Source organism: Gavialis gangeticus, unplaced genomic scaffold (genome assembly GCF_001723915.1).
Source record: "Gavialis gangeticus isolate Ggan-Ray unplaced genomic scaffold, GavGan_comp1, whole genome shotgun sequence".
In the NCBI taxonomy this organism is placed as follows: domain Eukaryota; kingdom Metazoa; phylum Chordata; order Crocodylia; family Gavialidae; genus Gavialis; species Gavialis gangeticus.
In genome coordinates this window covers 15,015,337-15,031,271 of record NW_017728992.1, presented here as the reverse complement: position 1 = coordinate 15,031,271, position 15,935 = coordinate 15,015,337, and the positions used below count along the sequence as shown (strand labels likewise).

Here is a 15,935-nt window from a genome sequence, read left to right as displayed (position 1 = left end):
GGTGGGGGGGGAGTTCGGGGGACTCGTGGCAGAGCCTTCCACGTGGCATGGGGCACTGGTGGGCAGCAGTGATCACCCCCAGCCCAGCAGCATCCGGTGACTGGGGTCTTTTTTTTTTTTCAAATTGCTGGGAGCTGGGGTGAGCAGGGGATGTGGCCTGTGTGACTCAGAGATTCAGCTGATTTGGCAGCAGCCGAATCCCCGGATCAGATTTGCCCGAATTGATTCGGGACACTGATGCGAGTACTAGCCACTTCACACAGGCCTAGTCCTCAGCTAATTGTGGGGCCCAGCCCCTGGACCGCAGATCGCTTTCATTGTCTACGTGGAGCAGTTGGAGGATAGAAGAACACATGCTACCTAACACAATGTGGAGATACTTCTTGCATGAAAAGTCCTAACTTAGCTATGATATGATCATACCACATGTTTTACTGCTTGAACTTGTGGAGGCTCACATTTTAGGTGCAGTTAACATGTCCTGAGTATAATGTGCAGCAAGGTCCTAAGATTGCATTCATAGCTGCACATGTAGATATTGATATCCAAATCGTAAGATCTTCTGGGCTCATTTCCTAGCTATTAAGTGTTTTCAGGTAAGTCATTTGGTTTAACTTGCTGGATGCATATAATATGTAATATGCAATCTAAGCAAAATGACCTGTCCATGGTATTCTTTTTCAAAATGCTACAATGCCTTTATCTGGCAGAAGATTGAAGGACTGTTATTTCTTGGACAAGTGCATTGTAGTACAGAACTTAAAAAGTATATATTTTTTTCAAATTCAGAAGCTCCTATTATCATTGCAGATTATTATATTCTAGCATTTCAGGAAACTTGTGGAAATGATTTTATACCCTTGAAATGCTCTTTAATGTCATGGAAGAGAAAGGCTCAAAAAGAGTAATTATAGAAAACTATATAAATAGTCCAGAGATTTCAAATGATAATCAGTTATATCACTGAACAATGGATTAAGGAATGTATTAACATGAGTGAACCATTAAGAGAAATTATGTACAACAGCATATAGTCTGTAGTCTTCACTATACTTAGAGTGGGAAAACTTGGGAATACTGTAGTGTGTTTAATTACTTGTACATGGTGAATGTTCACCTCCTGTATGACTGAAGACTAATAATTTGGTAAGCAGTTTCTAAGCCAAGTTGGTTCTAAAAGCAAAGTAACTGAGTTATACAAATCTTTATTGGCAAAATTGCTATATTCTTCATAGGTTCAGCCTTTAAGTATTGGTTTAATTATACTGAAACTGCTCCAAGATGGGTGTTCCCAAACCTGGGACAGTCCATCTGGTGAGCGGTATCAAGGCCTTGAATGCTGGAGCACCCAGGATGGTAGGCCCATGAACCCAAGCTGCAACGGAGACAGGCAGGTGAGTTTGCAGATGAGGCAGGCATCTATGAAACACCTGCATCCGGAGCGGCCTGGCATGCATGGCCCCATTGAAAACCAGTCTGTGCTCTGGAGGAGCTCTCCATGGAACATTTAGATTTCAGTGAATCAGAACATTTTAATAAATTGTGGGATTTTTTTCTGACCAACTCCGATTTAAAACCTAAAACCAAATATCCTAATGGTAACTACCAGCATATTTCTGTTGAAACTCAAGATGAGCTAAAATTGGATCTTTTTATCTTTATCTTTTCCAACTCTAGTGGTTTGGGTAAAATGGGATTCAGATCCAAATCAACCCTGATTTGGCTTTGAAACAAAAACCAGGCTCCTCAACCCTTCTCTCCCTAATATCAGCCTAGGATTTTCTTTTACAGCTGTGTGTTTACTCTTCTTTTAGGCTTTCTATACTTCTGCTTTTCAGTCTTTCATATTTTTCTCCACTTCCAAAGAAAAAAAAAGACAGAGGAAACTTTTCTCCTTGGTTAACTATAATACTTTGGTTTTATAATCCTGGCTTCATTAGACAGTACAATCTATTCTGGGATTTAAAAGCTGTAAAGTTACTCTCATAGCTGGATGCCATGCATGTCCTTTGCCAAATGTTGCCTAAAAAACTCCAATGTGCTATGGAACCGACTCACAAAGCGTGAACAGGACAGGTTTCTTTAAGTTGTTCACCCATACAGGAATTTTATACTTTCTTTTCAGTTGATGGAGGTTGGTCTTGTTGGTCATCATGGTCAAAGTGCTCTGCAACTTGTGGAGGTGGACATTATATGCGAACCCGTTCGTGCACAAACCCAGCCCCAGCCTATGGAGGGGATATCTGCCTTGGACTCCACACTGAAGAAGCACTTTGCAACACGCAAACCTGCCCAGGTATGGCAAATCCATTCAATGACTCTTTGCTTTCACTATGCCACACAATAGGCCTGATATAATCCAGTCTGTTCAGTCCAGTACATTACCATTTTATCAACATGCTAAACATTGATGGGAAAATTATTTCTGTCCTTTGGTATGTGTACCATTGGCTCCCAGTGAATTTCCTGTGAATGTGCATATAAATCTGTGGGTTTGGCCCATAGATCAGTCTCTAAAAAAAAAAATCTCAACATGTTACTTTGGGACTATTAATTTAGTTATTAGGTCAGTGTCTTGAAAGACACTTAATTACAGCACCCCAGTAGAACACCCCAGTCATTATACAATTATAGGCATGGCCAATAAACTTTCTTAGGCAACATACTCCTCAGGTAGAAGTCATTGTAACACAAGACTTCATTGAAGTTTCCTATATCTACCACTTAAGGACCTGGCACTTGATCTTCCTGAAAAACAAAACACACACACACACACACACACCAGCACATGCCTCTGCCCCCACACTCCAGAGAGCAGGGACGTGTAATCCCAATCTCTTCCACTCCTGAACACTGCTCCCTGCCTGCCGACCACCCCATAGGGAGTTTTGCAAGAAGGGGACAAAGCGCACTGCAGCCTCCTTGTCTGATTACAGGAATGCTATCTGTTGTAAAATGCTTTCCTAGATTGCAGGAACCGGAGGACAGAGCCTGCATCTTTTTTATGTATTTGTACAACATTAGTGTAATGAAGCCCCTGTACACTATTGCATTCAGCAACAGGAGCTATTAGATCATGGCATTTACTTTAATTCTGATTACCCCTTGAGCGTTACCAAGTTAACCTAGATATTTGAAAAACAAGGAAAACTATAAATGTAAATGATAAAAATGCAAATGAAAAAAAGAACAGAAACAGAAAGTAAAAAATGTTAAGTTGTGGTCTTTGAAGCTAGAAGTGTGCTAGCTTTTATAGCTAATAGAAGAAAAGGGAATGCTGTAGCTAGTATTCACATCTGCCTAGTGCTGACTCCCCTGACTGAGTAGGCATCCTTTTCCACTGGGTCAGTCATAAATAGGCTGCAGCACAAGTGGCGAAACCAAGGCTTGAACTCACCTCTGGAGCTGCTGTCACAGGCCATAACCAACCTGCCACTGCACTCCTTGAAATAACATATAAATGTCAGGGTAGATAAACAACTGAGAGAAGTTTTTTTCTTTCTGTTTTTCTGTCTGTCTTTCTTACTGGTTTATTGCTTACATTCACTAGTGTCTGTTCCTGATCATCAGAGAAATAAATGTCTGCTAGCAAGTGTGATGTTCCATTGCATTAGCTGCTTCACTGAGGGGCTGTTATATTTTATCGCACATGCTTACATCTCATATGAAGCCACAAGGCCCAAGTGTATGAATTTACACATGGTATTACCCATACCAAACTGCAATTACAGTTAATTTCCTTTTCTGAGAACAGTGTGTCTCACAGCCAAATAGAATAGCACTTACTTTGTCAAAATCACAGTGAACTTATCTCCCCACTTTGGCTTTTTTTAAAAAGGGAAAGAGAACTGAGTTGACGATGTGATTCCTCAAGTGGGTTGAAGTATATTTGTACATAAAAATTAGCACAGCAGCCTCAGATCCTTAAGGCATTTCTTGAAAGGTCAGAACTGTCATGTTCATTGTGTGGTTTCCAGTATTATAGTACTTTCTCCTGTAGTGCTGTTATTGTTAAGGGTCTGTCAGCATTTACATTAGAAATGCCAATTTTCAGGCATTTATAACTTACGTTCCTTAGATGATTTTGACCTGAATGTTAACCCAGCACCATTTTCCCAAACAAAAAGCATTTATTTTCTATGTGAATGTCTTTTCAAAGGCTTAAAACATCAGAGAATGAAACACTCATGTGTTAATATTCTTCTCTCACCAGAACTAATAAGTCTATCCATAGCATCAAACTATGGTGGCTGCAATGACTCTAAGGCTTTGGCAATTATTTGGGCCTACGGGCCACATAGGGAGTTTTGGGGAGTTGTTGTGGGCTGGGTCAGAACGCCCCTCCGCAACAGCTCACCAAACCCCCCTAGCTGGGGGGCGGCAGGGAGGAAGCTGGTGTGGGCAGCTTCAGCAGGTTCAGCTTCCAGCCTACCCTTCTACCCCGAGGAGGGACTTGGGCAGATGCCCCAATCCTCAGCACGGGGATCAGGACCTCCACCCATATTTGCAAGTGACACTGCTGCATCAGCTGCAGTCCCAGGCAGTTGTCCCAATCCCTAGTGGGAACTTACAGACAGCATCCACAGTAAAGCTGGTGCACACCGGTGGGGTGGTAGCTGGCGTAAGCTGTGGATGGAGATGGGACGTGCCTGCCCATCTCTCACAGTGCAGCTGCTTGAGAGGCCTGCTCTCTATGGGCCGGGTCTTATGACTTTGCAGCCAGTAACCTACAGGCTGGATAAAATCAGTTGGCAGGACAGGTCATATTTTGCCAATCCATGCTCTAAGTAGAAATGGAGGAATGTAGTTCTGGTTCTGGGGGTCTGTGGAGCATCTCGGACTGCCATTCTCATTTTGCTCCCTGAAAGTTAGTTGCTTTAATACAGCCAGATCCTTAAGGCTCAGGAGTACATGTTTATATTGCCATGCAGAGCATGCCTTTTTACTACTACAAGGTTTATAAACATATAGTCTAAAATATATATATTGTTAGAAATCTGTTGGTTTTACAGGATTGAGGATCTGTTTGTTTTAGACTGTGGAACAGCAGTTGGTAAATATAAGCAGCACATGTTAGAGATATGCAAAGTATGCACCATAAAAACTAAAGCTATGTGAGATTACCTGGTTTCAGATTCTTCTCATATATTATTTGATATATATCTAAAATCACTCATAATAAAACTTTCACAACACTTGCAAAATATTTATTTTTGCAATAAACAGAATTTATTGTAAATGTACTTGGATCCAATTTCTAGAAGACTTGAACTGATTTATAATTTTGTTTTGCAAGACATGAAATTTGTGGGTTGTCTTGGTTTTGACACAAAACTATTTGACACTCAATAGCGAAATGTGAGTGTGGGGTCAATTAAGTCAAACCAGATGCACAAAGCACAATTCAGGTGTAAACCCAGGAAGAGTATCTCTGAAGAAAATGAAACAAATGAGTTTTACAGAGCTCTGTCTACTACCATAGATGAAGCCTCGAAAAAATCAGTGAAGGCAGGGCTCACACTTGTCTTGTAAGAAAGATGTGAGCTGAGTAGATTCACGGCATCTCATATAGATCAGATAACTGCACTTAATTTAAGAGTGATATTCTGAGATCACACAGAGATGGCATGGTGTGAGAATAAAAATCCCTTCAATAAAATTATATAAGCAGTGGAACAAAGTGAAAGAAGCAACAGAGGTTGGTAATGAACCAAACCTGATAAAGAGAAACAACCTGGAGATAAGATCTGAGATATAAGAAAATGCTTTATGATTTCAGGAGGGAAGAACGAAGACAGAATAAAAAGATGGTGTCTGTAAGAGACTGCTACTTTGTATTTAAAAAATACTCCACATCAGACACAGGATCTGTATTTCTACAACTCTCCACTCCTACTAGTCACATATGCAAATTAGCAAATTGTCATTGCCTTGCAGAGTTGTGGTAAGCTTCCTGTTAGGTAGCCACACTTTCTCTCGAGCTCAATGGAGGGACCAGTAATATCCATCAGGATATACACTCAGACGCAAAGAAATCAAAATAATAGTACTCCCATGACAAATACACCAACCCACTGCACATTTACACTGCTAGCCTCTAAATTTCAAAAGGAAGATAATGCATTTTTGTGGCATCTGCCACATATGGCTCAGATCTTCATCTGAACTAAAATGGCATGGTATCACTAAAGTGGTTCACTTGCCTCCTCCAGAATGTCCTGATTTAGAGAGTAATTCTTTGCTCTGGTTTCACACAGATCTAACCCTGATATTTATTGTTTCCCTCCCTTTTTAACTGCTGCAGACAGCTGGTCCGACTGGTCTGAGTGGTCTGATTGTGACTCATCTGGAGTCCAGTTCCGTGTTCGTCAGTGCATTATTTTATTTCCTGTGGGCAACCAGTGTTCTGGGAATGCCACTGAGAGTCGAGCTTGCATTTTTGATTCCAACTTCATACCAGGTAAGACAAAAGTCCTTCGTAAAGACTGAGTAGATGGGCTCCCAGAATTTCAGACATGAGCCCTAGCGTTCCCCTCTGCTTCAGAGAGCAGAGGGAGCTAAATCCCAGAAATGATGGAAACTGCCTGGGACAAACATGTAGATGGGGAAGGCAGCTGTACAGTTTGTTTCCCACCGCTTCACAGGCACTCCTTCACCACTTGGGAGCCACGCGGTCTTATTCACGCCTGCAAACTTCACCACAACCGGCTGCCTCATACTCTACATTTGTGGGTTTGCCATCATGTCCCTTTTATAGTGGTTACCACTTTACAAGAATACTGCAGTCCTCTATGCACAGTAAGCATGACCAGCTGCTCAATGTCCAGGCAGACACAGCCTCTTGCTTTTATACTGCTCCCCTGTATTGGCAACTGTTCACAGGTCTGAAAAGTTCTCTTCCCACCCAGGGCTCCTCACAGACATCATCTGTCTTTAGAAAGATGGATTACAGTGGCCCACATCCTCCAAGAAACAGACCTAGCCTACATCCCATCCAGCACTTAACAGATAATAATTAATAATAATGCCACATGCATCTAACTCCGGAAAACTTTCTGGGATATCTGAGTCCATTTGGAGGCTGCTGAATTTCTCATATATTCAGTAAATGCAGTCACTGCAGATCTTATGCCAGTTGGTTCACATCTTTTTGGCAGTGCTACTACAGCAATAATAAGAAAAGAGGTCATATTCATGGGAAGTGGCTTTACATTGATTTGACATCCTGGCCTGCTAAAACCCTCATGGAAAAGTCTTAAAGTTCTTAATAAAGATGAAACCAGTAGAGTTCTGTAGACATTAAAGAAGATTCTGTATGTCTTATATGATTGCATTAAATAGAAACATAATCCTTAGGTGGTGCAAATGCAGCGTTTTTCATAGTTTCATAGTTTCTAGGGTCGGAAGGGACCTGAGCAGATCATCTAGTCCGACCCCCTGCCATGGCAGGAAGAGCACTGGGGTCAAACGACCCCAGTAAGGTGGTCATCCAACCTCCTCTTAAAAACCCCCAGGGTGGGAGCCTGCACCACCTCACTTGGAAGCTGGTTCCAGACCCTAGCCGCCCTGACCGTGAAGTAGCGCCTCCTGATGTCCAACTTAAACCTTCCCTCCGCCAGCTTGTGACCGTTGTTCCTGGTCACTCCTTGCGGCACTCGGGGGAACAGGGACTCCCCCAGCGCCTGCTGATCCCCCCTAACCAGTTTATAACAGGCCACAAGATCCCCCCTCAGCCTTCTCTTTTGAAGGCTGAACAGGTTCAGGTCCCGCAACCTTTCCTCATAGGACCTACCCTGCCCTGATTTTCTCTTCCTCAATAGAGACCTGCCTCCGATCTCATTCCAATTCATGTCAAAGTACCTATTGGCCACACTCAAACAGGACAAGTTCTTAAATACATGGGAACAAAGGTGGATTTAAGGCTTCTGTACAACTTCCAAATTCTGAGTCCTAGGTCTCTCTGAGGCTTCAAAAAGTTATTCTGTAGACCTTTCCTTTAAGGAAATTGGCTGAACTATTGTTATACAAACTTCTATAACCTCCTAAACTTTAATTTATTGCTGCTTCAGAATGAGTAGTGAGGTTTCCACTCATTCACTCTGCTTACATTTCATCAGCTCATAGCCAAGCAATGGAGAATGGGTGCCATCAGGGATCCTGGTTTTCTCTGTTTAAAAATCCCAGATTCTCTGATTAAAACCCCCAAAATCCATGTCTTTCCTGCAATTAAGATGAAACACCACTATATGTATAGGTATCAGTTGAACACAATGTTTTTATTGATAGATTTACAATTTTAAAGAAATTTGGAAGCTTACCACTGTCTCAGTCATTATATTAAATTCTAAATACCTATATATATATTGCTGTTTGATTTTGTGGGGTTTTTTTAATCATAGAAAATCAGAGCTCCACCTACCCCATTTGTTCACCAGGATGTGGGTCCAGCTGCCACTGCCCCACAGCTGCTTTGTGGTGCTGAGCAGCCTTAATATATATGTTGGTGCCCTGCCATTGCCCCTCACTCCCAAACTGCAGCCCTCCCATCCCTTCTGATGCCCCTCACTCCCAACCCGCATCCCCCCAATTCCCCAGCCCTGCTGGCATACCTCACCCCTGACCCACAGCCCCCAGGTCCCCCCCCCACGCCCTGCCGGGGGGGGGACCCCAGCTGCCAGGGCTGCGTGGCCCAACAGCTGCAGCCAGAGTGGAGTGTGGAGCCTTTCCCCAAGGTGGCACAGCCAGAGCAGAGCTGAGCAGAGCCCGTGGTGGGCAGGGGTGGATGTGGGCTGCCTGCTGAGGGCTTAGGGCTCCCTGCCCTGCTATCTGGCTCCAGGGGCCTCTGTGGCCCAGTGAGCAGGACCCAGCATGGGAGAGTGGAGTGGGGCAGGGAGGCTTGGTGCCACTGCTACTGCTGCTGGGACCCCTGCACCAGCCCTGCCACCATGGCAAGGTGCCCCCTGCCCATCCAGCAGCCTCAGGGGGCACAACTCCATGCTACCATTGCCCCTGCTACTGCCAGGTGGCCAAGGGACACTTCGCCGTGGTGGTGCAGCTAGTGTGGGGATCGTGGGGGCCGTGGCACTGAGCCACTCCACTCTGCCCTCCCATGCTGGGTCCCACCTGGTCTATGAAAGCCCCCAGTAGGAGGGTTGCAGGGCAGGGAGCTGCACGCACAAATCTGGGGGAGCTGCTGGGTGGGGAGTGAGCCCCCCTGGCATCCCCCAGACAAGCCTCCCATGGCTCTCTTCCACTCCCCTAGCCTGGCCCCGCAGCTGTGCATTCCCACCCTAGCTGGACAGCAGCCCCAGCTCCAGCCACCAACACTGCCCCATTGCCTCCCTCACCATGGCTGGCTCAATCTGCCCCCAATGCATCACCTATGCCCCCCAACCCCCCACCTTGCCTATAGGCAACTAGGGGAACTGCTCTCCACTGCTGTCTACCTGCATTGCTGGCCATGTGCATGTGTGCGCCCCCTGCATCCCACTCCTCCCAGCCTCAAGCAGCCCCTTGCAGGCTGGAACTAGACCAGCCTGCAAGGGGAAACCTGTGATTTCCTGTGCTTTTCTCCTTAAAAGGAGAAAATCCAGCTTCCAGGGCTGTGACCCAACAGCTGCTATGTCCAGAGTGGAGCATGTGCCCCACTCAAGAGAAAATCCGCTTTATATCCACAGCAAATGGAAAACCCAGATCCCTTGTAACAAATGAGACACTTCACACAGGCCTCTAAGACCTTCACGTCTCTCCCTTTTGTTCCTGCCAGCTTTGTGGGCATTGTGTAATGTAACCAGACATTGCCCCTCTAACCAAGCCTTGACAAATTGTCATGAAGCTGGAATTTTGCCATTCCCCACCCCCAGTAGGTCTCCCCTGCATGTGTTTTGGAAACTTCTTAGCTGTGCACAATTCTCTACTGGTTCAAATCTGAAAAACTCTGTTGACCTTCATGGAGTCATGCTGATTTCCGCCGGCTAGAAATTTTGCTACTTGGTACGACAACATTTTGTGTACCCTTTTCATTCTGTTTAATTTAATGTCTGCATTTTTGACTACATTAGCTACCTAAGAGAACTGGTTTGGTGTTTGATTATTTCAGAACTTGGAGGATATGAGAACACATGCTTCTCTGTTTGCTTGACTCGAGTGTATAAAATATGGGTACAATAGTAGTGTATATGGAAATCATTTCATACAGTCCCCTGCTCTTTGAATAATAACGTCTTAGAACATTAAATACCTTTGGCTTTGCCGCAGGTCCTTATCTCCCATATGATCATTAAATACCTGACAAGACAATCAGGTCACATATTATTCTTTAACATCTATGGACAGTCACTGCTGCACTGTTTTTTTTTTTATCACTGCTGTCTTTTAATCCACAAAACAACACGGATGGCCACATCACATTGCTATTAGCAATATTCTTTGTCTCTGTATACATAAAAAGGCAGTAGTCTATTCACAGAAAAAAAGAAATGTCATATTCCTTTGTCATTTCAAATTTAATTATGTTTGCTCAGTAAGCAACTCTTTTCCTTGCGACTTAAAATAAATGCAGTACAGCTCTGTGATGAGACTGACATGTTTAAACAATGTTTGTTTTTATAACTGGTGTGCAGTGAGTAGGAATAAATTTGAATCCAATAACAGTTTTGTTTTTCATCCAAAACAAATGAAAAATCAGCATGAGAAGGAGCACTTCCATCTAACATGTTTTTTTTCATCTTGCCAAGAGTTTCAAACAATGTAGCAACATTCAGATCCTATGAGTGCTCAGTTGATCATATTTAAAATACATGTGGCCTTGTGAAAAGCACTTTAAAATGATTGAAATGAGGAATGCTCAGTTAATAAGTTGTTTTATTATGTTGCTGAAACTTCTTCCTAAAACAGCTTTCTGATCCCCATCCTATTCCCCTTCAGACCTTGTCATCTTCCTGGACTGGATTGGACTGTTTTTTGTTAACCTTGCAGCTCACTGCCCCTCATCTATCAAGTCAAGTGTATGATACCCCTTCCCTTTCATTCAGTATTCCCCTTCACCTCATATCTGCCCTGTTCTCTAATTGTAATCCACCTCACCTTTATGCCAGTTGTTTTCCTCTCCCTTCATCTCCTTTTCCTCTCTCCTTTTCTCAGCAGTTCTTCAGCACAATTTCCTATGCCTGGCATAACCTCGTCTCATCATTCAGACCCCATATAATGACCCACCTCAACATTACATCATCTCCATCCTCTGAGTTTCCCAATGCAATTTTGGCTGCTTTTCTTCTGGATGATTAACTGCTTGGGGCAGGGATTACCAGTGTCTTGTCCAGACAGACTGCACTCTCAGCACCTAACAAACAATAATAATAATATTTTTGTCTGGACTGGTAATTTTTCCTTTTGAAATCTGCCAGGGTTGATTTCACAACTGAATGAAGATGAAAAAGTATGGTTCAATTTAATAAAATGGTTTGAGGCCTGTTGAATTTGCAAAAGTGACTAATCTTTGTTTCACATCTAGTAACACAATATATACTTCAGCATAAAACCAGTCTGGAGCGCAGACTTAATTTGAAAGCCAGGTCATTAGTGTATCCATTATTCTCTTTTTCTCCACTACCAGCCTTTCCTTGATGTTTCTGAGAAGTCCTTACCACCACCCCAAATACCTGTCAAAACTATACTTGCATCTGCTTCATTTAGTCTCTAAACACAAGAGGTCAGATTTGAATCTGCTTCTTAGGCACGTAAGGGCCAGGTTCTATTCCATCTCTTAGGTGTACAAGTGGATTTAGGCATTTTAGTACAATCCTATTTCACCCTGCTAAACTCTGAGAAAAAACAGTTAATGCAAAATGTAGGTTGGTCTTCCTCCTCACTGCTTTTCTGTGACTTGGTCTTAAGGCTCAGGTGGTGGTGGGTTGTAAAAATAGATGCATTTGTGGATTTCCAGGGAGTATAGCAGGGTGGAATAGAATTGCACTTACATGCCTTAGATGCCCGCCTGGCGGGACAAAATCTGTCCCAAAGAGTGCAGACTTTTAACTCTCCTTATAAAAAAAATATCAAGTCTTCTGCATTCTTTCTGGGAGAGAATGGTCTCTTCAACTGGTCTTTTAAAAGCCTTTTAATATTCAGAGGCATACCTGGCCACTTTGTCAGAAGTGGCACATAGGGCAGTCTCAGTGACTAGGCTGCCAGTGGCAGTGGCAGCCAGGTTGTTAGTGCAGCAGCCGGTGTTTTTGTGTCCCACTAACTCAGTGCCTGGGGCCCTAGTCACCCCTCCTTAGCTACTCTACTGCTAATATGCATGTTAATTGAAGCTTTCCATGACTGACTTGAGATGTCAATCTCCTGCTCCCACACAGTAGAATAAGTTGCCCCACCAGGGCCAACCATCAGTATAGAGATCAGCATTTAAAGGAAAGTGTGGAGTGGCACTGATTGTTTAGTGAGCAACATTAGAGGACTGTTTTGCAACTGTTCCCCATTATAATTGTCTAAATAGTAACACCAAGCCTCAGAGTATTCAACAGGTTGTTTGGATTGCCTTAGCTTCTGAATTTCTCAAGACCTGTGCCAAAGCTGTTGAGGTCTTCCTTTTTCCTTTGCCTAATGTTCTGTCCTCTATTTTATTCATCTTCTGTCTGTTAATCTCGACTTCCCCTTGTCCAGCCTTTCCTTTCCCCCATGTCCTCAGGCCTCTTTTCTGTTCCTGTTCTCATCTCATTGAAATTCTAGACACTTCCTGACTGATCTCTCCAAGCCTTTCCTCAGCTGCAGCCATACCCTACTACCACAATTGTGTTTGCTTCTTTTCTCACCACTTGCTTTTTCCTCTTTGTTGCTTCTTTCTTTTGATACTGTCAAGCTGTTTCCTCTGTTTTCTGAGGTAACCCAACTTTTTCTGAAGTAACTTTCAAAATATCAGCATGATGGTCCATCTTTTCTTAGCAGCCTGTCTTCATTTTGTATGATGCCTGGACATCCTTGAGCTAACATTTGAAAATCTAGGTCCATTGACATCAGTGGAGGCTTAGCCATTGACTTCTTCAGAGCCTAGGTCTGCAAAATATATAAGAGATGGAGAACACACAGAGTTTTAGATGGAAGCTCATTGATTAGAGATTGTGGACAGCTACTAAGGAACCAGCCATGACTTTTGTGATAGCAAGAAAGTTGTGGGAAACATCTGTGAATGGTTATGGAATCGGTAGTTTAAGCTGCTTGCTTAGAGCTATCACAATTCCAATCTTTTCAAATACAGCAAAGATCCAGACTCAGTAGCATAACTGAGGGTCTGGTGACTGGAGCAGGAGCCCTAGTCAACACCTTGATGGAGGACCACAAAAATAAGGTCCACCACAGTGGTGGCTGGACGCACTGCCACAGTCAGCACCACATCAGCCTGGCATTGCTCCATGCATCACAACTGTCCTATTCTTCTTCTGTACTATAGATTGATTTAGAAGTAACATTTTGTTAGTCTGGAACTAAGGTTCAAGAAGTTCATGGTCTTCATTAGTGAAGAGATACAAAGCTCATCTGAACTGGAATTACCTGGAGTCATACCTCATTGTACTAAATTCCAACCCTAATTCCACCTCCAGTTCCATTTCTACAACCCTGGACACAATTCCAACCCTAAACATGGTCATGAACTCTCTTTTATTTTCCCCATTCAAAAATTTACCACTGTTTTTCCAACACATTTTTCCCTGAAAATATAAAAATTCTCCTGTGCAATATCTGCCATTTTCTTACTTCCAGAGATATTTGCAGCAAAAATGAAAAGTGTGTGTGTGTGTGTGTGTGTGTGAATTTGGAGGGAGTTTTTTTTTATCCAGCTCTAACATGCAGTAAGAATCTTTTCATCCTGATCCAGTCTGGGAAGAGTAGTAGAATATGCATTAAAAATCTCAGCCTCAATTAACAAATCTGGCAATTGCCTGTAATATTTTCTCTCTGTGGTATAATTGCCTCCTTTGTTTTTCTAGAAATATCAGTAGCAAGATCCAGCAGCATAGAAGAAAAACGTTGTGGTGGTAAGTTTTTCTTTTCTGTTGTTGTAGAAATCTTACCTGTGATTTAAAGGTTGAATTATCAATTCCCTTCTCCATTTGTTCCACTTCTTGCTTTCTTTCATTTTAGTCTGCTTTCTAAATATCATATCCTCATTAATTAAACTTGCCAAGAAAGACTATAGCTATTAGAGGCTTCCTTATTAAACATGTGGCTGCCACTGTCTACCTTTGAGACAACAGTATATGGTACCAGAGGGATTTATTTTCTTCTTCTTTCCCAAGGCAATCATCCTTCCTTCCTCAGAAGAAAGCCCTATTATAAGCCAGTTATATATAGGTCAAAAACCTGGAAAGTCACTGGACCAGTCCAGGATAATAATTTTACTATCCTCCTCCATAACTTGAGATGCAAAGGAACAGCAGCGAGTCAGCCTACTAATCAATCCATTTAGTGCCTCAGACTATCTCCAGCTCATTATCAGGCTGGCTTCCAAAACTGAATCAGATACAAAACCCATTCTAGATTACCCCAGAGCCAGTAAAACAGGTCCCAAAACAGGAAGGAAACCTTGTTGGAAAGAGCTACAAATGAAATAATACATAATAACTACACTTATTTTGGATCTGGCCACATTAAAAGTTCTGGCTTGTAGTAGCACTCTTGTGTACAGGAAAAAGTAGTTTTTCATCCAAGTAAAGGGAATGAGTTCACTAAGGAAATATGAAGGCACCGTTGAGTGCAATAGGTTGTATTCTAGGATTTACTCTGCACAGATTATGTTCTGGCTTTCTCTTTTCCTCCCATGATTTAGAAATGTTTTTACCAACTTTCAGATTTGGGGGAATCTTGACATACATTTACAGGTCTAACATAGCTTGATGGTCAGGTTACCTGCCTTAATCCACATTTTGGGCAAATGAGCAGTGATTTAGGTACCTGCCAAAACCAGGACCTGCATCCAATACCCCTTTCCATGATTCAGTAACATACATCCAGTGCCCAGTTTTCAGCTTAGACACTAAAATCCATCATTTGGACACCACTAGTCAGATTCTGTTCTACCTATTAGTAGGAACTTTCTGAAATAGCAATTTGGTGGATTTCATGGAAATCTCAAAATCAGGTGATCTCTGCAAAATTCATGGGGAATAAAAAACAAAAAAGACAAAAAAAAAAAAAACTTCCTAACAATAAAATGCTGGCTCCCAGTGATACAGCCTGGCATGAAGGGGGCTGCTGGCATGAAGGTGATCAGGCAAGATTGCTGCTACCTCTGCCCCTCACCACTGATTGTCTGAGAGGGCTGCCTGTCATACGGCTCTGCCCCTCTCCACCAATTAGCAGTGAGGGGCGAGGCCACATGATGGACAGCCTTCTCAGTAAACCAGCGGCGAGGGCCAGGACCATATCATGGACAGTCCTCTCCACCAATCAGTGGTGGGGGGAGGGCCATGCCTTCTCTGGCCAATCAGAGAAATGGGTGCAGGCCACCTCAATAAGCCTGCAAAAATGGTGGCCTGCCCGGCAATCTGCACTCAAAATTGGCTGGCCGCCTCCTTGAGTTGGGTAGACCCTCTAGGTATTAGGCATGTAATTAGACTTAGGCACCTAACAGCGATTCAGTTCATTCCTGTTTAAGTCCCTGAAAATCTGTTAATACAAGATGTGGGTGAGTCGTCCTCCTCCTCACTGTCTTTTTGTGACTCAGTCTCAAGGTTTAGATAATGGATATTAGAAAAGTAGATGCATTCAAGTGTTTGGGGGACATATGCAGAATGGAATAGAGTTGCACATACTAGGTGCCTAAATCCACAGAGGTTGCCACAACTCCACATTGCCACTACTGCTTTCATGACTTGCAGCTCACCCCCCCCCCCCCCCCCCTCGCCCCCTTTTCCCCCTCTCCCCACCCACATCCC

At 43.2% G+C, this 15,935-nt stretch overlaps 1 protein-coding gene across 1 annotated transcript in view; it reads left to right on the top strand.

Moving 5' to 3' along the window:
* The window catches only part of SEMA5A (semaphorin 5A), a 510,735-nt gene that overhangs the window by 479,269 nt on the left and 15,531 nt on the right, over nucleotides 1-15,935 (top strand). The window contains exons 17-19 of the mRNA XM_019521077.1: nucleotides 2,126-2,296; nucleotides 6,305-6,460; nucleotides 13,989-14,036. Coding sequence (XP_019376622.1) covers nucleotides 2,126-2,296; nucleotides 6,305-6,460; nucleotides 13,989-14,036 — 375 coding nt within the window. The remainder of the gene's footprint in view (nucleotides 1-2,125; nucleotides 2,297-6,304; nucleotides 6,461-13,988; nucleotides 14,037-15,935) is intronic.